Source organism: Sceloporus undulatus, chromosome 4, assembly GCF_019175285.1.
Source record: "Sceloporus undulatus isolate JIND9_A2432 ecotype Alabama chromosome 4, SceUnd_v1.1, whole genome shotgun sequence".
Taxonomy (NCBI): Eukaryota; Metazoa; Chordata; class Lepidosauria; order Squamata; family Phrynosomatidae; genus Sceloporus; species Sceloporus undulatus.
In genome coordinates, this window is record NC_056525.1 from 188,599,246 (window position 1) to 188,621,842 (window position 22,597).

Sequence of the window (22,597 nt, forward strand, 5' to 3'; positions counted from 1 at the left end):
TACATAAGAATGGGCCACTTGTCTCACTGTGTTTAAATTAGCTGCTGCTGTGTGCCTTCAAGTTGTTTCCAACCTACAGCAATGCTATCACAGTTTTCTTGGCAAGACTTTTTCAGAGGGGGTTTGCCTTTCTCTGAGGCTGAGAGAGTGTGACTTGCTCAAGGTTTTCCATGGAGCAAGTTTCCATGGATGACCTTAGGTGCATCTACACTAGGGGTAGGCAACCTGCGGCCCGCGGGCTGGATGCGGCCTGGTGAGGCCTTGGGACCGGCCCCAGCCCGGTCCTGCTGCCGATTGCCGCCGGGGCCTTGGGCCTCTCATGCGAGGGGCATGGTGGGGCAATTGTCTATAGAAGCCTCAGAAACATGCATTTATCTTAACATTTTTTTTAAAAATCAGCAAAAATTTTTTTGCATGTCTTCTATTTTTTATTTTAAAAGTGCCCTCCATTTGAAAAGTTTGTCCTACATTTGTCCCGGTTTATTTATTTAATTTTTAAATTTTTTAAAAATTAATTATTTTTAGCTTCGGCCCCCCTCAGTTGTCTGAGGGACAGCAACCCGGCCCCCGGCTCAAAAGGGTTGCCTACCCCTGATCTACACTGTAGAAAGAATCATTTGACACCACTTTAACAACCAGGGCTCCCTCCTACATAATCCTGGGATTGGTAATTTTGTGAGGCACCAACTCTGCTTGGAAAGGCTAAAGACTTTGTAAAAACTACAGTTCCCAGGATTCCACAGGATGGAGCTACAGCCCTTAAAAGTGATGCCAAACTTCATTACATAGATGCACCCAACATGCAAGCTACTACACCACGATGGTTCTGAGGCTAATTTACTTTCACTGCTTTAAAAATATTTTGTGGACTGCGATATTTTGTGTCACAATTGGCCAGTTATGTCTGCTAAAGAGTCCTGATGATGTTAGTTGGCTTCTGTGGAGTACATTACATATATCCAGGGTAGCTGTGTTGGCTGCAGAGTACAATAACATCGAAAAGCCACAAAACAGTGATACCTTTATTGGGACAAGCAAAATGCACAAAATACATGCCCCACTGACGGTTAACTTTTTGTTAGCATCGCTGTATCTTGGAGAAGAATGTGCACTATTTTGGAGAATGGTTCCAGCACATTACTGGAAAATATGCTGTATCAGGAAGTAGCAACACTGCACAGATTGTGTTTTTGTGATCAATTAACCTATCGTTTTGTTCTCTGTGTGTGCACACGCTTAGCTTTATATAAAGGAGGAAAGACCAGTTTTTGTGAATGTGTGTGTCAATGCTAGAAAAAAATAAATGCTGGCTTTCCTTGGTCCTTTGTTGTTGTTGTGTGCCTTCAAGTCATTTCCGACTCATGGCGACTCTAAACTGAATCTATAATAGGATTTTCTTGGCAAGATTTGTTCCGAAAAGTTTATTTATTTATTTGGAATATTTCTATTCCGTTCTTCAGCCAAAAAGGCTCTCAGAGCAGCTTACAGATAGTTATTCAGATGGTTCCCTGCCCTCAGGCTTACAATCTAAAAAGACATGACACAGAAGGAGTAGTGAATGGCGGTGGGGAAGGGGATAAAGTCCAGCTGTTCTTCTCTCTGAGGCCTGGACTATGGCAGATGGACTGGAGGGAGGGCCCTTCTTCTTATTCTTGTTTTGAGACTGTGTGGCCATGTTCTGGAAGAATTTATTCTTGGCGTTTCGCCTGCATCTGTGGCTACTATCTTCATAAGGTAGTGGCATGGAAGTGTCTGGAGCACATATACTTGTGGGACCCTTGGTTTGGAAGGAAGTGGTTTTACATGTTAATGGTGGAGTTAGTTTGTATGCCATGCTGTGTTGAATGATGCAGCCTGGAGGTGTGTTGTGTGAAGAATATGTGAGGGGCATTTGTGTCTGTTTAACTCAATGGTCCCCAAACTGTGCTCTTTAGATTTTGAACTTCATCTCCTAGAATCCCAGACCAACATGTGAGCCAACATAACTGCCAGAATTTGGCCAACATGGCTGAGGCCTCTGGGAGTTCTCTTAAAGGGCACAGTTTGGGGACCACTGATTTAACTGGCGATCCATTGTCTTGCAGGGAAATGCTTGAGCCTGGGTGATGTTTGTTTGTTTGAGTCTTTTTCCCTCCAGAATTGGTAGCCAAACCTTGTTTACTCTCATTTCTTCTTTTCTGTTGCAGTTGTCCAGGTGTATGCTTTATTTTATTTTCTACCAGTGTTTTAACTGTGCTCCTTTTTTGTCCAGGGTGTATGTATATTTACACAGCGCTGTACATACAATCAAAATAGATAAAATAAACCTGCTTATGGTTTTTATTTCACAGACACACAGCCCTAAAAGCTCATTGGGTAACATTATTGTTGTCGTTGTTAAGCTTTGTTTATAAAGTATAAATACACACACACACACATATATACACAACACAGCTACACAGCCCGAAAAACCCACGATGGCTGCCAGCCGTAAAAGCCTTCAAATTCACTATTGTTTGGAGCTTGGAGTCTTGCCATGGAGTTTCCCTGAGGCTGAGAGCTTGTGACTTGCCCAAGGTTTTAATTTGTTGTCTGCTATATTTTATGGCTTGAATGTTGTTAGGATGTATCAATATGTATTAGGTTTAATTATTTCCATAGAATGTGTGCCATAGGTAGGTTTATTTCATCTGTTTTAATTGGTTGTATGCACAGCACTGTGTAAATTTACAGTGCTTTATAAAGCTTAAGAACAACAACAACAACAGCAAGGTCATCCAGTGTGTTTTTAGGGCTGTGTGTCTGTGGAAAAAACAAACAAACCATAGTCAGTGTGAAGTGGAAGGCTTTCATGGCTGGCACCCATAGTTTTTTGTGGGTTTTGGGGGCTATGTGGCTTTGTTCTAGCACAAACCATAGTCAGGTTGGCTTCATTTTATCTAATTGATTGCATGTATTGTTTGTCTGTGAAACAAACAAAAACAGCGCCCGCTTTCTTTGGCCTGACAACACTGACGCAAAACACACACAAAAACAGGAACTTCCCCCCTTCCTGTTGCTGCCTTCTCACACACTCTGTTGTCTTTTCCTCACAGACACAGCCAGCCCTTTCCAGTCAGTTCCCGCCCAAAGCCTCCAGTGACGTCATCATCATCACAGGTATCTTCTTCTTTTTCCTTTCCCAAGTTCTTCTCGGTAGACCAGCGTGTTTCCTTCCTGCGCATGCGCGTGCCGACGACGACGGCGTCAGGGTGAGGGCGGGGAGCAGACTCTTGTGCGCCTGCGCGGTGGTGCCGAGCCTAGTCAAAGGTAGCGCGACGGCAGCGGCGCAGGCGAGGACCGGTTAGTGCTCCGGCGCGAAGGAGGGGGATGAGCGTGTCGCCCTCGTCGCCGCCATTATGTCCGTCACCATCGAGCAAGAGTTCCAGGAGATCGACGCTGCTAACGACTGGCAGCCCCGGTACCTGGTGAGTGTGTGAGGGAAGGGAAGGCAGAGTGAAGACTTGAGGGGAGGAAGAAGATGGAGGAGAAGTTGGTGCAGCCACGACGACGACGACCAAGGCTTCCTCAGGTGTCGGCGCTGGGGGGGGGGGAGAACTGCGCATGCGCCGTCTTCCAGAAGGAAGGAAGGGAGGACTGAAAAGGAAACAAACTACAAATCCCATGACTCCATCCATAGCCATGGCTATTAAAGCGTTATTTCTGCAGTGCAGCAGCAGCAGCAGCCATAGGGAAACTGACGAAGGAGATGACATTCGTTCCTCCATATTTGCTAGGGTTAGGGCCACAGGACCCCCTGAATATGGAAGAACAGCAAATAACAAGAACACCACGTTTTTAACCCAAGAGGACACCTCTTTAGGAATCTCTAGGTCCTCCAGCGCAACTCCATGGTCAACGTCCGACAGACGCTGGCCCTAGGATTGCGTTGGAGGAGCTACAAATGCCTAGTGGAGTGTTCTCTCTCGGTCTTTCAGTGCAGCGTTTAGTTAGAGCTGACCAACTCTGTGGTTGACATCCAACAGACACTGACCATAGAGCTACAAATGCCTAGTAGAGTAGTATTCTCTCTAGGACCCTCAGTGCAACTTTTGGTTTAAGTTGACCATAGAGTTGCGCCAAAGGATCTAGATATTCCTAGAGAGAACGTATTAATCAAATCTGTGAACAATCAAAGCCTGAAATATGGAGGGATGAGTGTACTTCACTGCAGTGGTCCCTCCGCATTGGCTGGGATCCACCTGTGAATGTGGAAAAACCACAAATTAAAACAAAACACTATTTGTTTTTCCTGAGATAACATTAGGAATCTCAGAGTCCTCAAGTCCAACTCTGTGGTCAAGAGGTGCCAGAAGTTGGATCATAGAAGAATATATAGAGAAGTGTTTCCTTTAGGAACGTCGAGGTTCTCCAGTACGACTCTGTGGTCAACTTGTGGCAGAATTGCACTGGAGGACTTAGGGCCCAAACAGACAGGCCAAAATAAAGCTGTTTTGGATCACTTTGGAGGTATGCTGTTTATATGACACATATCTTAAGAGGTCAGAAGCTGCACCAAAGCTGCACTCCATCCCTTAGGATTGGAGCGTGTCTTTGGCATGGCTTCCGGCCTATTAGGACGCATGCAGCATTTAAATAGCATACCTCCAAAATGACCTGAAGCAGCTTTATTCAGGCCCTTAGAGATCCCACAGAGAACATACTACAGTCAGCCCTGTGTTTTTGTGGAGGATCCATTCTACTGACCTACAAAAGGATGGAAGGCTGAGTGGACCCTGGAGCCCTGCCTGGGATTAAACTCACAACTTTGTGGCTGCAGTACTGGCATTTAACCTTTTTGCCACTGGGGCAAATTTATATTTTTATATATACTGCAATGTAGTTACATACATCTAAGTATACGGTCATTGTACATATGGTTAGACTTGTGGTTTCATTCCTTTGGCACATTGTTGGAAATAGTTCATTATATTGAGGATTCTCAGCCAGAGAGCTATGAGGCCTCAGTGGACTACAAAGCCCAGCACACAACAGGAGGCAGCCAGAGGAGTAAAAGTGGTATAGCAGCACTTTAAGAGTGTAGTGTGGTAATCTAGTAAGTTTGTCTGTTGCTGCTTCAGGTTAGTCACCACATGCTCAGGCTAAAGTGTAAATAATTTAAAACAAAAGCTGGTTTTCATCATCCCATGCACCTATCAGCCAATTTAATTCTTGTTGGTGCATGTTTTCAAGTTTCCAATTTATGGCAACCCTATGGCAGTGAACCTATCCTGGGGTTTTCTTGGCAAGATTTTTCTTTGTTTAGGTTGAGAGAGTGTGACTTGCCCAAGGTCATCCAGTGGATTTCCATGAGCTGGCAATCAAACTCCGGTCTCTAGAGTCGTAGTCCACTGCACAAACTACTTTGATACGCTTGTTCAAGTAGTTTCTGACCTATGGCATCCCTAAGGCAAACCTAATACAGGGTTTTCATGGCAGGATTTGTTCAGAGGAGGTTTGTCATGGCCAAACTCTGAGGCTGAGAAAGAGTGACTTGCCCAGGGTCACCCAGTGGGTTTCCATGGCCAAACCAGGATTCAAACCCTGGTCTCCAGAGTCACAGTCCAACACGCAAACACCTACACCTCTGGTCTCATCTGCATTGCAGAAATAATCCAGTTCAAATCAGTAGTGTCTCACACCATGGAGGCCTGGCATCGACCATACAGAGGTAGAGTCTAGGGCAGTCTGAGATCATACATACACATGTTCTGTTTTGGAAAGTTGTCAAGGATACAACGGAGCAGACATTGTGTTCATCAACCTCAAGAAATAGAAACTGCACCCACAAACTGCTGTAATATGGAGTAAATCACTAATTAGTAGAATAGGGTCTAATCTGCACTGCAGAAATAATGCAGTTCAATGCTGCTTTAACTGCTATGGGACCATGCTATGGTATCCTGGCATTTGTAGTTCCTTGTGGCACTGGAGCTCTCTGACAGAGATGGTTAAATGTCTCACAAAACTACAAATCCCTTAATTCCATAGCATAGTGTCAAGGCAGTTAAAGCCATGTAAAACTGCATTAGTTCTTCAGTGGAGAGCAGACCTCTGGGCTTGGAGAGGCAGAGATAGGCAGGCTTGTGCACATACTCCAGCAGTGAATGAGTAGTTGGGGTGGCCTCCTTGAAATGCTTGGGAGGAAGGGGTTAAATGGGCTGAGTGGATTGCAGGCGTTGTTGCAGCCTTTTCAGGTTCCTCTCTCACACTTCTGTATTTGCTCCCCACGTGGTTGTCACGCTGTCCCTTAGGGCCCTGCCCTTTGCTAGACTGACTACCCCAAGTCCTTGTCTATCTTGGGACTGCTGATCATGAGTGGACATCACTGTGGTACAACCCCCCCCCACCTTCTTTGACATGTTATATTAGAAACAGTGTTGTACTTTCAGATGGTTGCACAGACCAGGTGTTCCCTGGCTACAGTATTAACACAAAATTAATGTGGCAGTGCTGAAAACAAAGGAAACCTGTGCTTTAAGAGCCCCAGTTCGATGCTTTAGCTGATTTAGGGACTTGCACGGGAATGTGATACAACACAAGCACATAATTGTGTTGGCCCATTGGTAACATTGAACTGTAGTGAGCTGTTGTGCCCTCTTATGTGTACACTTGGAGAATGGCCCCATTGTTGAGAATGGCACAGCATTGTGATTTTCCCAAACATAGATGGGTATGTGGGAAACTTTGGACCAGTGAATTTTTATTAGTGAATTGCTTTTGTTAGTCCTTGGTGTAGGAATGTCATTTCCATCTTTAACTGTTGGCCAGAATCCTGTTAGCGACATGCATGTGTGTAAAGATAGCTTACATGCATCTCTTTTTGTATGGAGTATTAAATATCCCGAATGCACTAGATCCCATCTGATCTTAGAAGCTAATCAAGGTCGGCCCTGGTTTGTACTTGGATGTGAGACCATCAATAGCTATCAGGGGCGTTACACTATATTTCACAGGAAGGAACTGTCAAAACCACCTTTGAGTATCCCTTGCCTAAGAAAACCCTATGAAATTCAAGGGGTCGCCATACGTCAACAGTCAACTTGAAGGCACATACATACAAATGAGTTGCTATTCTGTAGTTGTTTGTGCATCTCTCCAAACTTCCCTCAATAGCTCCTAAGCCCCAGGACAGATGGCTGCTGCCACTTCTTACCAATTTGGGAAGCAGGGAAAGATGTTTAGACAATAGTTCCCAGGTAAGAGATAGGAAATTGCATTCTGTCTGTTGGCGTATTCCCATTTCCTTCCCCCTCTGAGCTAAGATGGGCTAGTCCTTCCTTGTTTGACCTGTCTCCCTATTCCCTCACAGCACAACTGGCCCCTCCTGCAGCTTGAAAACTGAGAGGGGAGAAAGATTTTGGATTGGGGTACAGAAGAATGGCCCCTTGTATCCCATCCCAAAAAATACATACATGGGGTGGACACATAACTGCAAGGACAGAGGGTTACACTCTGCCTGCTTGATATAGGCCCCATACAGGCAGGCCAAAATAAAGCTGCTTTGGGTCACTTTGGAGGTATGCTGTTTCAATGATGCATGTGTACTAAGTCCGGAAGCTGCGCCAAAGCTGTGCTCTAGTCCTTAGGACTGGATCATGGCTTTGGCGCTGCTTCTGGACTCTTAGGACGCATGCATCATTTAAACAGCATACCTGCAAAGTGACCTGAAGCAGCTTTATTTTGGCCTATCTGTATGGGGCCATAGGATCTCAAATTTTGTGTTGGGAAGAAGTATTGTACATTAAAAATGGTGTGAGCACATGTACTTAACATACGGTATGAAGCCAAACAGTAGTTTTGCTTTCACATTCTGTGTGCCGTAAATCCATGGTATATTTAAAGGCTCTTCTGCTTTGCTGTACTTTAAACAAATAAACAAGTCCAAGATTATTGCTGGCACTTTAGAAAAAATGCCAGACCTTTGGCATAGATATTTACAATTGCTGCAATTGGGATTCTTTGAAGGAATCTTTGACTTTTGAAACCTCATTACTCAGTTTTTGGGAGACACTGGGGAAGAGATGCTTGTAGCCATCCACATTTTTCAGCAAACATTCTTATCTCAACTTGCATCTTTTACTCTTTTCAGCTTCCTAGAGAAACATAGGATGCCCGGCATTACAGTCTGAGGTGGATAATCGACACTTTATCCACTTACTCATTTTATTAAAACGTTTTTAAACGTTTTTATCTGTGAGCCATCTTGGGTCCCTTTCTGGGAGAAAGGCAGCATATAAATGGAATAAATTTTACAAACAAATTGGAACTGATGTATAGTTGCCTATGTTTCTTAATGGAGAGATTGTGAGATTGTTGATTACAAGAAGAAGTATGGTTATAGGTATGCCTCTGTTAATAAAGTTGGTGTGTTTCTGGGTTTGACTTCTTTAAAAGAAACTTTGGTACCAGAGGTAGAAATAAAATGGAAAGAATAAAAATACACTCCTGTACAACAAAAAAGAAGAGCACTTAAACATGTTTAAGTACATTTTTATTCAAAACTAACTATTCACAAGTGAAATGAAAGAACCATATCGGGGAGCCCTTGCATAAGTAAACAAAAAAATTTTGAACACTCTAGAGATTACCTGAAGGCTTTTCCAAAATGTATCCAGGCATGATTTTTCTTTTCACTAGCCTCTACTTTTCGTATGATTTCCATTTTGGTGTGCAGATCTAGACTTTTTTAAACATGTTAAGGGTATCTGGAGAGGCTGGCTAATCTGCTTTCCCTTTTTCTTTCTGTTCTGTTATTTATACGTTTTGTAAGAGGTTCATGAGATAGCAATTGTTTACCTTGTTGGTTTTAGGCAGATATATACAGCTACAGAATGATTGGTTGGAGTAGAATCCCATTTCCAGCTCAAGCTTTATTGCATTGTTTACCAGAGACATGCTGTGAAAGTCTGTGTTTCTCTAACCCTCCCTCACCATCCTCCCAATACTGATGCTGGTAAAAACATCCAGCTAGACAAAGGACAAGGAGGAGAAGGGCCACTGAGAGTGTTAAAAGACTTTATAGAAAGGAAATTCTTTGTCAGAGACTTTGGGCCGAAATAAATGGCCATAAAGGGGCAGCATAACGTTATCCCTTTGAGCACCAGATTGGGGACATGGCAACCGCACACCGCAGCCCCAATCCAGTGTTTTCCTGGCCCAAAAAGAAGTGGCAAAATGCCACCCTGAAGCTGGTGTTTTTTGCTTTGCCCCTTTGTTAACTGAGGTACGACTGTATTGAGGGCAGGGTACAAGAATGCACTGTTGTACTGCCCAGACAAGGAGTATAGTTCTAGTTTTGATGGTAATATTGGTTTGTTTTTTTCTTGAGTGTTTAGAGCGCCTGTTTTTTGTTGTTGCAACCTTCTATGCACGTACCTGCAAACCTCAGTTAATTCCTGAACCCTTTTCTGAGTAGACATGCCTAGGATTCCTGTTACTGCCGTTACTCATACAATAACTGTGTTTCGTGGCAGGGATGAATACAGCTAAGCTTAAGTGATAATAGATTTTTGAAAACTATAGAATGATTTAATCACTGAGATGAGATTTGGAACCAAGGACTTGTGGCTCACAGCTGACATTTCTAGCTCATACATTAAAATAACCCCATGCCAGGATCGGATATGACTAACACTTCTGTGTTCTTCCTTCACCACATCCTTCTTTGCCACTCGGAGAGCTACGTAAAGCCATGAATAGTACCGTGAATAGTACTTTACTCAGATTTTTTATTTGGCTAGACATTTCTAGAAATGGAAAAAAGGTCATTTTTCAAAGATTTAAATGTATTATCAAGTTGTTTCCATCTAGGTAGGTTGTTCACAAATGAAGTTCAGACTAAATGAAGAAATTCTCATTTTTTACATAATGGCATTGTTCAGACATAATGTCAAACTGGCTTATTCAAATAACATGGAGGAAATGATGTCTGCCCTCCTCCTTTGGCCTGGCTCCTACTTCCATTTTAATTAACTTCACTTTAATATTACAGTGGGCCCTTGTTATCTGCTGGAGTTTGGTTCCAGGACCCCCGTGGATAACCAAATCTGTGGATTCTTGAGTCCCATTAAATACAGTGGTATAGTAAAATGGTGTCCCTTATATAAAATGGAAAAATCAAGCTTTGCTGTTTGGAATTTATACTTTTTTGGAATATTTTCAAGCCTTGGGTGCTTAACTCCGTGGATAAAAAAAATCTGTGTCTAAGAACATTTATAGCTAGACAAACTGTAATTAAACTTAACTGTGGTCTAATGAAACCAGGCAACTTTAAATGTAGTTGATGAATCTGACTTTTTTGCTATGCTATAATTATGACAGACAGATTCAGTCAAGATTTTTTGCAGTGGTATGCTCCAGTAAACTGGAAATGGAAGTGATACTTTCAATTTCTGCTTTGGGTCTGTGATGGAAGAAAATACCAACTTCAGCCTTCTTAACATTTCATTTCCCTCTGACCTCTTTGCTTATAATCCCCACATCATGTCTGTTGGTGCATATACTGAACAACTGATGATACACACACACACACAACCCCACCCATTGAAGTTCATTCCCAGGCTGCTTAAACTTAGGCCATTAATTTTTTTTCTAGCTTTGAGGTATCAGAAGACTGTCATCAAATAAAATTCTGAATGTTAATGAATCTGTAAAATATTGTGAATAAGAATCATTGTGGGGTAGTGGTTTGCTTGTTGGAGTAGGACATTGGGAGATGATGGAAGCTCTTGCCCTTGGGCAAATCACACCCTCAGCATTGGAAGAAAGTGAAGATAACCCCCCTCTGAAACAAATTCTGCCAAGAAAACCCCATGATAGGTTTACGTTAGGGTTGTCATATGTCAGAAGTGACTTGAAGGGACACAACAGCTGTGTACAAATCTGGAAGGAAGATACAAAGTTTTCATCAGAAATATTTGTCAGACCATTTCTTAGCAGATTCTTAACATGAACAACTTATGTTACAATGAGAATATTGAGAGCAACTGTGGAAATCCATCCTGAATGAGTAATTTCCTTAACTGACCCTGAGTTTATTGTATAAGGTTGCAAATGTTCTGAAGAATGTATCCCACTTAGGTACACAGTGTTTGGCCTTTACTAGTTATGCAAACTAATCTGTGGTTTTTTGTCTTTCAAGTATCTGTGTTTGATTCTTTTTTTAAAATTTCCAAAAAGAAACATGGTCTGGATGTCATTCCAGTGATTTGATGGATTAGCCAATAGAAGGGTCAGATGTAGACCTTCCTGAATGCTTGTTATATATGTGGCCTTGTAATACTTGGAACCCTAACAATTGCTTTGTGAAGTTTCACAAATAATGTGACAAATTACATTTATTAGTGTTCCTTGCTTCTTGAGTTCTTGGATTTTACATCATCGTCTGGTGCTGAGCCACATCTGATAGAAACCGAAACTCTGTTATGATTCAGCTGTGAAGAGACATCCTGGTGCTTGTAATTAAAGCATACTGTCTTGATGGGTTTCTTTCTGTTTGTTGCTTCAGACATATGTCTTGTGCTTTCATAAAAATGCTCTGTATGGTCAAGTTCTTCAAAAATATTTCAAATATGGAATGCGGATTATCATACTTGGACTAACAAACAAACAAATAAGCTTCATTTATATCCTGCTTCATACAGCTTAAGCAGTGTCTAAGCGGTTTACAACTGTAAGCTAATTTGCCCCCAACAATCTGGGTACTCATTTTAGCGACTTCCTCGGAAGGATGCAAGCCTGAGTCAAGCTTGAGCCCTTTTGCTGGTCTTGAACTCACAACCTTGTAGTTTTGAGTGAGTGGCTGCAGTATAGGCATTTAACCACTGCGCCACCAGGGCTCCTTCAACATTCAAAAAAGATCATCAAGTTACTTGAAAGGATAAGATCAAGCCTTTAAGAAGTGTAAAATAATAAGAAAATGCCTATTTTAGTGTTGCATTACCATAACACCCATATTACAGTAGTGAAAATATTGTACTATGCGGGCGTGGTCCCCCGGCCCACTGGCGCTGCCCCTGGGACTTGCTCCATGCTTCTGTAATGTCCCTTTCAAACAAGCACAGAGGCTGGGAATGGCTGGTCAATAACGTCAAACACCACTTTATTTCTCCCTCCACCAGTCACATCTGCACCCAACTCTCCGGTCCAGTTACTTCACTGGGACCGCGAGGAGTCTTCGCCCTCTCAGCGTCTGGCCTTGCACAATCTTCCTAACCCAGTTACTTCACTGGGAAGGTGAGGCTCCCCTTCTTCTTGTTGGTGCTACGCGGACGTACTTCCCTTCACAATGTTCGGGGACGCTGGGGTTGATAGTCTCTTGTGAGGCTCTCCCGTTCTCTATCCTCCGGGGTTCCAGACGTCCCTCCTCCTCCTCTACAGCGACTCTCCCGTACAACCCACCAAGGTTCTTCCCCCGCTCTAAGCCCTTCTCGCCTCCAACTCACTTCCGGGTTCCACGGCTGGGTGCCTCCTTCAACCTCCCGCCTGGGACAGGCCGGGTGGGTAGGCAAAACGGGGCCAACCCGGACTCTTCCTCCCAGTGAGGGGTCTCTCTGAGCCTGGCGGCCTTCTCCGAACTCTGGCTGCTCCTTCTCTCTCCCTCTCCCAAAGTCCTCCTCACGTCCCAATCTTCCGCTCTCTCTCCTCCCCCCCTTGCACCTCTCCCTTCCTTCTTATCGGGCTCCCTGTGGCCTCTCCCCCGGGACCGCCCTTGATTGCCTCCTTGCTTCCAGCTGACTTCTTCCTGGTCCCTTTTCCCCTCCTGGGTCCTCACACCCCTCTCTCACCCGCTCAACCCGACCTCTACTCTCCTCCTCTCTACAACTAATATGGCTGTCATGTTAGAAACATTTTCAGTTGATTTTGCCTATTTTGCACACGGTTAAGGGCATGAGCTTGTGTTTTTTAAAGTAGCTTGATATGGAATGAGTTTTTTCATTTTGAAATAAGTAGCATCTTACATCTTATTTCAGATATCTTAAGGTGAATATCAAATTACCAAAGTGTGATAGGTTTAACATGTCATAATATATAAATAATTATCAATACTGAGTTATTATTTCTTATCTTTCTCCCATCATAGAGACTCAAAGTGGCTATGTTTTATTCTAGAACCTCAGTCATTAAAATGTTGTTGTGCTTCCTCCTCAGCAGTGCTGATAGTGTTCCTCCGTCTTTCTGTTAAAACATGTAGATTCAAGAAAGTTTTTCAAATAAAAGTTTGTAATAGTGGTTTTTCAAAAAGGTTTTATACTACTTTAATAACTGTTGGTATATTAATTGATGGAAACCAACAGCTTAATTAGTACAGTTGTGAAAATGTTCTGGGTTTCTTAGGTTCAAAGCACACTGCAGAAATAATCCAGTTTGTGACTGCTTTAACTGGCCTGTCTCAATGCTAGGGAATCCTGGGAATTGTAGTTTTGTGAGACATTTAGTCTTCTCGTGTCAGAGAGCTCTGGTGCCACAACAAACTACAAATCCCAGGATTCCCTATCACTGAGCCATGGCAATTAGTGGTCTCAAACTGGATTATTTCTGCAGTGTGTTTGGGACCTTTGACCGAATGTTTTCTGTATGTTGAAGGACATCTTAATCCACTATTACGAGTGCTGACTCTAGTTCTAGCATTCAATTTTTCTAGCAACTAGAAAAGTTATACTGAATTCACTAATAATTTGGATTGTTCTTAAGGTAAGAATCATGAAAACAAAAGTTCATTTAGCTCAGGTAGGGAAAACAGGGGCCTTAAGATGCGTTTAGATAAGTGAGATACTGTAGGTTGGATTATGGTAGTCATTCACTGCTTTTAATTCTTAGTGGTATGGTGCCTTTGAAAATCACGTGTCGTAAAGGAAGTTGTATGGATGGGAGAGTAAATGTATAGGGAAGTGTTTGAAGGTTTGAGTATGTGAGAAGATGTCGATGTTTGGATGGAGGGAAAGAGGGAGAAGGTAGAGAGAGCAAGTAAAAGGAAGAATGAGAATTGAGAGAGTAGTTAAGAAGGGTGTAATTGTGTAAAAGTAAGAGAGATGATTTTCAAGGAAGAGTGAAGAAGGGGGTAGTGGAATTTTTTTGAATAAAGATTATCAAAATTGAAAATGGAAGCTTCACTTCTAGCTGTTCTTATGAACAATCACTAACAGACATAGTCAATAAGGTTTCCGTTTCTTATTTTAAAGTCATCTATGTTTGGCCCCATATAGACAGGCCAAAATAAAGCTGCATCAGGTCACTTTGGAAGTATGCTGTTTAAATGATGCGTGTGTCCTAAGATTCTGGAAGCTGTGCCAAAGCCACACTCCAGTCCTTAGAACTGGAGCATGGCTTTGGCACAGCCTCTGGACTTTTAGGATATACGCATCATGTAAACAGGATAACTCCAAAGTGACCCGAAGCAGCTTTATTTTGGCCTGTCTGTATGGGGCCTTTGTCTGTTTAGAACAGGGGTAGGCAACCTGCGGCCCGCAGGCCGGATGCGGCCCAGCGAAGCCTTGGGACCGGCCCCAGCCCGGTCCTGCCGCCGATTGCCACCGGGGCCTTTGTCCTCTCGCGCGCAGGGGCAATTGTCTATAGAAGCCTCAGAAACGTGCATTTATATTAACATTTTTTAAAAAAAACAGCAAATTTTTTCACGTGTCCTCCACTTTTTTTTAAAAAAGTGTCCACCATTTGAAAATTTTGCCCTACATTTGTCCCAGTTTATTTATTTATTTAATTTTTAAATTTTTTTAATTATTTATTTTTTTGCTTCGGCCCCCCAGTTGTCTGAGGGACAGCAACCCGGCCCCCGGCTCAAAAAGGTTGCCTACCCCTGGTTTAGAAGTCCTAATCCCTCTCAAGGAAGAGGACAGAGGTCTAATCCTTGTACTGTATTACCACCTTTCCCTCTGCAGGTTCTGTGTCTTCTACAGAACTGCTCTAGTGAACTCTCTGGAACATCACAAGAATCTACTTTCCTCTAGTGAGAAGAAGGAATAGATATTGGTACCTTTTATGTCTAGCCATATATTGTTAATCATTTCTTGTGTGTTTACAGAAAATGCGTCTTATTCTTTACCATTACCAACTTCACAAACCTCTGTCATGTTTTCTATTTCATCAATTTTCTTTAACTTCCAGTTAGAATCATAGAATCGTAGAATTGGAAGAGACCACTAGGGCCATCCAGTCCAACCCCCTGCCATGCAGGAAATCCAAATCAAAGCATCCCTGACAGATGGCCATCCAGCCTCTGTTTAAAGACCTCCAAGGAAGGAGACTCTATCACCCTCCGAGGGAGTGCATTCCACTGTCGAACAGCCCTTACTGTCAGGAAGTTCCTCCTAATGTTCAGGTGGAATCTCTTTTCCTGTAGCTTGCATCCATTGCTCTGGGTCCTGTTCTCTGGAGCAGCAGGAAACCTAAACTGAAATAGCATGTTCTGAATTTTTTTGTGCAGTAAATGGAGCAACTTGGAAGAAAAAAGAAGTGTTTCATCCATTGTAGCCTGTTTCTAATCTTGCTCAGCATGGCATAGTGGTTTAAGTATTGGACTATGATTCTGGAGATCAGGGTTTGATTCCCTGTTTGTCCATGAAAACTGCTGGGTGATCTTGGGCAAGTCACATGCTCTCAGCCTTGAGAAGGCAATGGCAAACCTCTTCTATACAAATCTTGCCAAGAAAATTCCATGATAGGGTCTTAAGGTCGTCATAAGTCAGAAACAAAAACAACAAGTACAATTTTTCCTTATTTAGCCTCAGTTTCTCCCATCCCAATAAACTTTAATTCTCCCTCTCCTTTCTGTAATGGGGTGACCAGAGTGACACAAAGTTCTGAATGTATGTGTATCATGGATCTAGGTAATGGCATTATGATATATGAAGTCTAAGGCTTTCATGGCCGGTATCCATAGTTTTTTGTGGGTTTTTCGGGCTATGTGGCCATATTTAGAAGAGTTTCTTCCTGACGTTTCGCCAGCATCTGTGGCTGGCATCTTCAGAGAATGCTTGCCTGGAAAAGAGTTGGGTATATATATACTGTGTGACCCTGGGAAGGCAGGAGTGATTTGCATGTGAGTAGTTCTGTTGCTAATGGCAGGCCTCAGGGTGGGAGCAGGGACGCAGCCAAGGGGGGGGGTTCTTGGGGTCCTAGAATGGCAGTGTTCCTTCCTTTTCTTTTTCCATAGTGAATTGGATGTTGGGGTGAATGTTGTTCAGATGGTTCAGGAACACAGCCGGATCTTCTTCTCCATGGCTCTAAATGGTGAAATTGTCATCCACGTATTGGAACCAAGTTGTGGGCTTTTTTGATGCTGTTTCCAGGACTTGCTTTTCAAAGTGTTCCATGAGCTTTCATATTTGGGACCTTGCTCAAGCTTTGTGAGTTTTGCCAGGAGTTGGCTGGCAGGTTGGCATTGCACTGCTGTTTCTCCTTTCTTTCATTGGACAGGCCAAGAGAAGAGACAGAAAAAGAAAAAGAAAAAATTTTTTGTGGGGGGGAAGACACTTAAACTGTGTGAAGAAGGCACATCTCTTGGGTAGGAAGAAGGAGTATCTGAGGTTAATCCAGTAATTAAAATCTTTCCCTTTCCCTGTCCTCACCATTCTCCAGTCAGCGCATGTGGCCTTTGTAAACTGCCTACACACACACTGCACCCCTATCCACCCTGACCAAAAAAAAAAAAAGGATTGCGAGTCCTTTCTTGCTGGGGAGAAGCTTGTCCCTTTGAACCTGGTTACCTTGGGAGCAGCAACTGAGCAGTGACCAAGAACTCCTGAAGTTGGAAGCTGCTGTCTCCCATTCACACAACAGACTCCAGCTTCTTGAGTGGAGTGCCAGAGAAATCCAGGGATTCTTCCTCCTCCTAACTCCAAAAGAAGCAGGCTTTTCTTAGAGTGGTAGATAGCAGTCTCCAGCTTCAGGTATTTTTCCTCCTTTTAATTCCCATAGCAGGAGGCTGGTATGTCAGTGGGAGACAACAGCCTTCTGCTTTGGGAGTTAAGAGGAGGAAGAATCTCTGGATTCCTCCTGTACTGCACTCCCAAAGCTGGAAGCTCTTGTGTCAATGGCAGACAGCAGTCTTCCTCACACTCCCTTGCTCCCTGATTCTCCTTCTATCACGGATGGAGCCAGGCCATACCAAGAGAATGGAGGGACCCAGAATGTCCTGCCCTGTCACTTTTTCTCCCAAAGTTCCAAAGCTCATTGGATGGAGAAAGGAGGCTTCATCTGCCCCACTATTTGGCTGTGCCTTTTCTTCTGCTGAGCTCTTCGTTTCTCACAAGATACATTAATGCTACACCCCGTTTCTTTCAAAAGGGAGCAACAGTGGTTTTGCTAAGGTGGTGGTCATGGTGTAACCTCACTTATGGTGTTACCTGGTATGGTCCACACCTCCTCAGTGACACCTCTGTCACAAGACCAACACATGCAAGAAGCTTCTCAGTCATTGCTCAGTTAGCTATTCTGTTGCTGCTCCCAAGGTGATTGGGTAGCAAAGGGAGTAGTGATTAAGATTGGTTGTTTTGAATGTGCAGTAGAATTGTAGGCCTAATATCAAGAAATACGTGTTGCTAGGCATTTTGCCGAAGTGAAAAGGGGGTGGTAGCCCCCAAAAGTTTGGGGACCACTGCTGTATCCTCAACTGGTCTATTCAAGTCCTGCTTGAGAGTAGATTGAGCTGATTACAGTGTTAGTCCCAGCTATGGCAGAATTCTCAAAATTAATTGGATTTGTTATTCACCACTTACATAGATATTGTTTTCACTGGGTCTTCTCTTGCTGGAACTAACATTAAATTAAGTTCATTGTGTTTTAGTTGTAAGGGGATGATCTAGTTGTAATGGGATGATCTAGCAACTTAGTTCAAATAGTTCTCAGTAATTGTATAATATTATACTGTACTGTGTTCACATTAGTGGTATAGTTTTTGTCATTGTGTTTTTAGTTTTAAATGAACAAAAGGTTCTAATGAGTCCTATGAGACAAAGGTAATCAAAACTCTGATTTTTTTTTGTTGACAGCAAATAAGCAGTTCTTCGTATATTAATTAATTATTTTTGTTTGTTCAAGGATATACGGCACCAATCCAATGACTACCCACATAAAGTTGCAAAATATGCAGAAAATCGAAATCGTAACAGATACAGGGATGTTAGCCCATGTAAGTAAGTTTTTACTTATTGTGATTTAATGCCTTCTTTCCACAACACTTCAAAGAAATTTTTAAATTACTAACTTAGGGCCCGTACAGACAGGCTAAAATAAAGCTGCTTCAGGTAACTTTGGAAGTATGCTGTTTAAATGATGCATACATCCTAAGAATCTGGAGGCCAGGCCAAAGCCACACTCCAATCCTTAGTTCTAGAGTGTGGCTTTGGCATGACTTCCGAACTCTTAGGATAAATGCATCATTTAAACAGCATACCTCCAAAGTGACCCAAAGCAGCTTTATTTTGGCCTGTCTATATGGGGCTTTTGATTAGCCTTACAGACAATTGAATAACTGTGTGAAGTGAAGTACAGGTATTGACATTAAAGCAGATACAGTAAAAGGCTTTCTGAAGAAATGTTTTTTACACAGGTTAATATCCTGCCCTTTTCATATGGAATTCACAGCAGTGAGCAGTTGTGTATAGGGTTCCTCTTCCATGTGCTGACCAGATCTGCCTAGCTTCAGTAAAGTTTTTGCTTCATTGTTTTTAAAAGATGTCCTAGAATCCCAGGTAACATTATTTCCAATATTATTATTTAAACTTCCAAGAAAGTTAAAGGCTGGTTTCCCCATAAGTATTTCTAACTTCTTATATTACGATTGCCTGTACTTTTAAAAGAATACTAATACTAGCATAGTGTAATAGTTAAAAATCTGTATTATATTGAAGCAGTTCCTTATTAAAATTAAAGTTCCTTAATTTTGGGCTGTTTCATATAGTAAAGTTTATCACAACTGAGCTTTAAAATGCTGTTGAGATAAGAAATGAGACAATTCTGCTATCTTTCTAAAAGTATATTTCTTATGAGCAAATATATTATAGACAAGAGTTTGGGGGTTTTCTGTGCCATACACTATTACTCATCCAGTCTAAGAAAGCCTATGCTATAACTTCTTCAGCACAGTTAGCCTCAAAGGTCCTACAAGTTCCCTTTGCATACTGTCATATAGTAATAGATAATGGCATATTTAAAGAGTGCAAGCTAAGTGGTTCAGACAGTTAAACTATGAATGCGTTTAAGATTTCTACTTTCTATAAGGTAGCAAAATGATAAGAATATTTGGCTAAAGCATTTTGTTATATTTCACTTTGTGGATATAGTTGTATGTATGGTTCTCCTACAATCCAGTTTCTTTTCACTAGAATGTAGTTACCTTGCTGTAAATGTTTTAAAGGATTAAGAAGTAACTTTTAAATAAGATATAAAATAGTACTGCTACCACCTTTTGCTTTATTACTGAACATCTAAGGAGGAGTAAGGATATCAAATCACATTTACATCCAGGAATTATTTTGCTATAAGTAGGACAAACTGAGTCTTCTTAGTATTTTTGGCAAGCTGCAAGTGTACCAAGATGTCTGATAAATACTTCTAAAAATCCTACTGAAGCCTGTGGGAGTTTTCTAAAATAAATGGTTTATGGACTAGTGCTGCCAGATTATAAACTGTTATACTTAGCACAGTGTTTCATTGTGACCACTTTTAGAAGGACATGTTTACATAATCTTTTACTTGAATAATAAACCTTAATTCTCTGTACATCTCACAGAGTAATAGGGCACGTAGCACTCCATTTGCTAGGAAGCTAGCTGCTGTGAACAAAGGCTTGGCCTGGAATGCTGCAATTAAAAAATAAGTAGATTATAATCTTCCTACTCTTCTCCTGCCCCAAATTTTGAAAAATGAAGTGATAGCAGCATTCAAAGCAATTGGGAAGAATAAGTCACCAGGAACCGATGACATACCAATAGAATTTACTACAATCCACAGTGATAGAATCAAGGTTAGTTCTAACTAAAATATGCCAATAAATGTGGAGAACAAAACAGTGGCCTACAGACTGGAAGTAATTAATATACATTCCCATTCACAAAAAATGAGACACAAAAGATTGCTGTAATTACAGGTCCATTGTAGTAATTTCTCATGTAAGCAAATTCTGCTCAAAATTCTGCAGCACATATTCCAACCACATATGAAGTGAGAAATCCCAGAGATGCAAGCAAGTTTGAGAAAAGGAGTAGGCATTATGTATCATATTGCAAACATATGATGGATAATGCAGTGCATGAAAGGATTCCAGACGAAAATCAACATGTGCTTTACTGATTACAGCAAAGCGTTCAACTGCATAGATCATGAAAAGCTATGACTTGCTCTCAGAGTAAGGGGTGTAACCCTATGCCTGATCGTTTTGGTGTGCAACGTGTACTCAGGAAAAGAGGATGTAAAAGAACAGAATACAGAGAAACAGGATGGTTCCCAGTTGGCAAAGAGATAAGACATGGATGCAGCCTATTACCCTGTTTGTTCAACATGTATGCAGAAAATATCACACACAGAGCAGGCTTAAACTCAGAGGCAGGAGGTATGAAGATCGGGGAGGGGAGAAGGGGGAAGAAATGTTAACCTAAGATATGCAGATGACACCATATTACTGGAACAAAGACCTGGAACAGTTGGTAAAGTAGTCAAGAAAGAAAGTGGTAAGGTAGGCTTAATGCTGAATATTAAGAAAATAAAAATGATGACTATGGAAGAATTAGATGAATTAATTCTGGACAATGTTAAAATAGAAATAGTCAAACATTCCCATACCTGGGACCAAACATTGATCAGAGTGGAGTCTGCAGTCAAGAAATCAGAAGAAGACTAGGACTGGAAAAGAGTTGCTATGAAAGAACTAGACAAAATCCTAAAATGTAAAGACGTAACACTGAATGCTAAAGTTAGGATTGTCCAAACCATTGTATTCCCCATCACAATGTAGAGATGTGAGAGCTGGACAATAAAGAAAGCAGACAAAGAAAATCCACTTATTTGAAATGTAGTCTGGAGAAGTTGCTGAGGATACCATGGAAGGCCAAAAAAGACAAACAAATTGGTTCTTGAACAGATCAAGCCTGAAGTCTCCCTGGGAGCCAGGATGACTAAATTGAGGTTGTGGTGCACTGTGAGAAAGAAGGACTCATTAGAAAAGGCAATGATGCTAGGAAAAGTGGAAAGAAGCAGAAAGAGAGCAAGATCACAAGCCAGGGAGGTAGAGGACAGGAATGCTTGGAGATGTCTCATTCACAGGATCGCCATGAGTCCCGTCTCAAGGGCAGCTAACAACACCAAACAAGAAACTATTCTTTTGTCTGGATGAAATAAGATAAGATTATCCCCCAGTTAATAGAGCAGAGGCAACAAAATGGAATGAGCATCTCTTCCATGAAATTCTGGTGTCTTTCCTGCAGCTGGGGAAACTGACGTTTTTGTGTTAATAACAACAACAACAACAACAACAATTATTTATACCCCGCCTCTCTACAAAATGCAGTCCAAGATTAAAATATACAGTCCAAACCCTCAACCCCCCCCTTAAAATACAATTAAACAAATGTAGGATTTAAAACATAAAGCATACTTAAAAACAATACAAAAACTGTGGTGAAGTCAGAGGTCAGCAATTAGATTTTCCTTCTGATGGCCAGGGGACTATTCAAGACAGGCCTGCCAAAAGAGATCTGTCTTTATAGCTTTTTTAAAGCTATTTAGGGTGGTAATATGACGGATCTTGTCTGGCAGGCCATTCCACAATCTGGGGGCAATAGCTGAAAAAGTCCTCTGGGAGGTTGTGGACAGCCTTGTTTTTACAAGGCTCTAACAAATTTTTCTCCGAGGATCTAAGTGTGCGGGGAGGATTATATGTTACTTAGTTAGTGCTGAGAGCCAGCTTCACTAGTGGTTTAAGCATTGACCTGTGTGGTCTATATACCCCCAGGGGTCTTCTTCTTTCTTACTGTATAGTCTGAGGTTTTTCTTTCCTCAGAAATATTCCTTTAACCCTTGGCTCTTTTACTAGCCCCAATTCCTTTCCTAGTCCATTCATTTAATAAGTGACCGGGTATGGGCTCCCAGTATCCTTAACTATTAAGCGTTTTAATATTTTTGGTAGAGTGCTTTTGCTGTTGTTATTTATAAATTACTTCAAGCCGCTCTTCTGTAAATAAGAAAGATAAGCTTTATTTACGGGCAGAACTTAAGTTAGTATCTTTTTACGGTTGGTTGACAAATTGTGTGGTTACATTATGTAAAGTGCTTGTTACAATCTATCTTTGTTCCATTTTCCCTCACTGACTTGGTTTCCACCTGAAACAGTGTTTTATTTCTCAGAACACAAGTTCCAATATAGCCCCTTCATCAGGACTATGAATCCTGTGAAAGTCTGGCTCAGTTGACAAGGAACATTCCCTCCAAAGAAGGTCACCCTGAACTAGCTCTTCACTTTGGACAGAACATGACACACTCATATATTTCACTAAACTTCTTCATTCATCTTAACTCTTTTTTCTTTCCTGAATTCTGTTAAGGCTAGCCTCTTTACTTCTAGCAA

General features: G+C 41.8%; 1 protein-coding gene across 7 annotated transcripts in view; it reads left to right on the forward strand.

The window, feature by feature from the left end:
* The first annotated feature begins 3,224 nt into the window (after nt 1-3,224).
* Nucleotides 3,225-22,597, forward strand: part of PTPN2 (protein tyrosine phosphatase non-receptor type 2) — a 36,870-nt gene continuing 17,497 nt past the window's right edge. The window contains exons 1-2 of one of the 7 annotated variants that reach the window (XM_042461926.1): nt 3,225-3,446; nt 18,076-18,170. In XM_042461926.1, the coding sequence (XP_042317860.1) occupies nt 3,349-3,446; nt 18,076-18,170 (193 nt within the window). In that variant the 5' untranslated portion in view covers nt 3,225-3,348. The remainder of the gene's footprint in view (nt 3,447-18,075; nt 18,171-22,597) is intronic. The other 6 variants (XR_006103381.1, XM_042461922.1, XM_042461924.1 and 3 more) reach the window with 6 other exon arrangements.